A 2,397-nucleotide genomic window follows, 5' to 3' on the forward strand; every position below is an offset into this window, starting at 1 on the left:
CTAAGCCTCACGTGGTCCATTCCTACACGACCTCCTATTGTGACCCTTATAACCACATGTACTACATAAATTCTGACTCTTCTTCCCCAATAACTCTTTGTACAATTTATCACGAAGTTGTTTTGGTGGCCTACTAGGAAGTTTCTTGAATTTTGGTGGCCGTACTATGTCATAATCGATGTTAGAAGGTACATTCCACTCACTTCTATCTGGTAAGGGTGGTATTGGATACTTGTATGTAGTGAGCAACGTCTTTGGTTTGTACAGATCAGAACAATATGGATCAGGATTAAAATGCCTCTTCTTCAAAACAGCCCAAGCATGAGAATAGGGTATTTCATCCATTTAAATCTCTTACAGGTACAAGTTTTATTTTGGAGGCATACTATAAATTTCGTTCCTTCATGATCTACAATGTGCATAAAATTGCTTGTTGCTACAACATGTTAGTCCAAAAAAAATAATTCAAATAGTTTCCTTACTAAAACTAATCCAACAATCTAGATAAACATACGAAATTCAAAAAGTAATCAAAAATAAATACATCATACCATCATACGTATTGATTGTGCTTCATTTTTAGCAAGCATTTCTTGAGATTTTACCACAAAGTATTGTGAAAGTATTAGTTGTAGATGTATGATTCTTGAAATGTCACCTCCCAAACATTTGCCTAACTTTCTCAAGAAAGAAATATATCGGTAATTCTCTTGCCAACACAATTGCAGAATTTATGAATTCTATGATGTTTGATGTCATAATGAATCCTTGATCAACTGTTGTGTATACACTAGGAAATTTTTCATAACCTGCCAACTCTAAATAATTCTTTACCCGGGCATCCACTTGTTCAACCTCATCAAAATTAGACAGTTTGTATGCTTTTGTCATGGCATAAAACACTTCCGTAAGCTTATTGTGAGATTTCTTATATCGCTTTTTCATATTATTCCACATATGCCATGTGCAAGAAAAATGGGAAACATCATTATATACCCTCAAAACTGACTATATAATACTCTCGTTCCTATCGAATACCACACATATGTTTTCCTTTTCATCATGAGCCTCTTTAAACTACTCAAAGAACCAAGTCCAAGAAGCATTATTCATTCATAATAAACAATACCATAGGCTAGCGACAATATATTTCTTGAATACAAATGATAAATGGTCAAAAATTCATTAGCTCAAAAAATATCACACAATACTATAAACTCAATTAAATTGTATCAATTTTATATTATTACCTGCACTATTTGAAGTACTAGCAGATACAAATGTACTGTTATAAGTTCCTCTCGGGTGGATGCCATCTACTAAAACAATCGTTCTACAACTTTCAAAACCCTTTATGAAAAAAAGAGATAAAAAGATACGAAAATTCATTCTCATTTGTTTTCTTCATTTTTATATGTGATCTAGGATATGTAGTATCCAATATGTATAAGTAACTCGGCAATTTACCATAAGAATCAGTAGGTGTCCCTCTTAATAAGTTCACAACCTTTTCCTTAGCCTTTCATGCCACTGCGTAACTTACATCTACTCTAAGATCTATTCTAATATCATCTTGTATATCCTTTAGTGTTAACTTCCTTTTATGATTCATTAGCTAAGTCTTAACCATTCCTCCAACCAAATTTCTTGATACTTGCAGCTGAGAATACACTTGGTCCTTCAAGGGACGTGCATGCTCATCCACGAATGTTCTTATTCTAAACATCCCTGATTAATTGATATTCAATGCCTTCATTATGCATTCACAATTTTCAAACACACAAGTAAGTGTATAATTTTTACACACGCAAAAAAAATAAATAAATACAAATACACAAAAGGAAACATGTTATACCCCAAATGTTTTTAAGCTAACATAAGCCATTCTTCTTATGCGTATCGGCCCGAACCCGATGACTTCAAATTATATATATATATATATATATATATATATTGTAGGATCAATTTCTAAGTATTTGAGGTGTATTAGAGGTGAATTAGGGTCATAAGGAACCTCAAGTACTAATCCGAGTTCAAAGATCCTTTACCGATTGAGTTTTCATATAAGACCTTATAAGGGTCAAATTCAAAGAACAATAGATCTCATAATATTAAGAGGGTCCAAGACCTATTAAATTAAATATCTATGTGTTTTCATTCCAACACCATTAAGTTTGTCTCATTTCAAGTTTGGAGTAAAAGGTTATGACAAATTTATTAGAGACTGTCAGATCAAAATTACAGGCTGCAGCAGTTTGGGGCTTGGCGCGATGCGCCAACAATGTACCTGAAACAAGTTGTAGTAGTTTGGGTCCTGGAGCAGCATGCCAGTAGTGCACCCGAACCCATTTTTCAAACTTCTTTTAATGATAGGCATTCCAGACTTTTCCCCACCTT

The 2,397-nt window shown here is 33.5% G+C and overlaps 1 protein-coding gene across 1 annotated transcript; it reads right to left on the minus strand.

Moving 5' to 3' along the window:
• LOC129894203 (uncharacterized) lies at window positions 1–345 on the minus strand. The gene has a single exon (XM_055969775.1). It carries the CDS (start codon window positions 343–345, stop codon window positions 1–3), a length of 345 nt encoding a protein of 114 aa, XP_055825750.1.
• Window positions 346–2,397: the final 2,052 nt, after the last annotated feature.

This window comes from Solanum dulcamara, chromosome 1, assembly GCF_947179165.1.
Source record: "Solanum dulcamara chromosome 1, daSolDulc1.2, whole genome shotgun sequence".
Taxonomy (NCBI): Eukaryota; Viridiplantae; Streptophyta; class Magnoliopsida; order Solanales; family Solanaceae; genus Solanum; species Solanum dulcamara.

Bases quoted from the DNA above. Each gene is read 5' to 3' on its own strand.
- LOC129894203 (XM_055969775.1), bottom strand. From the start codon at position 345: ATGGATGAAATACCCTATTCTCATGCTTGGGCTGTTTTGAAGAAGAGG.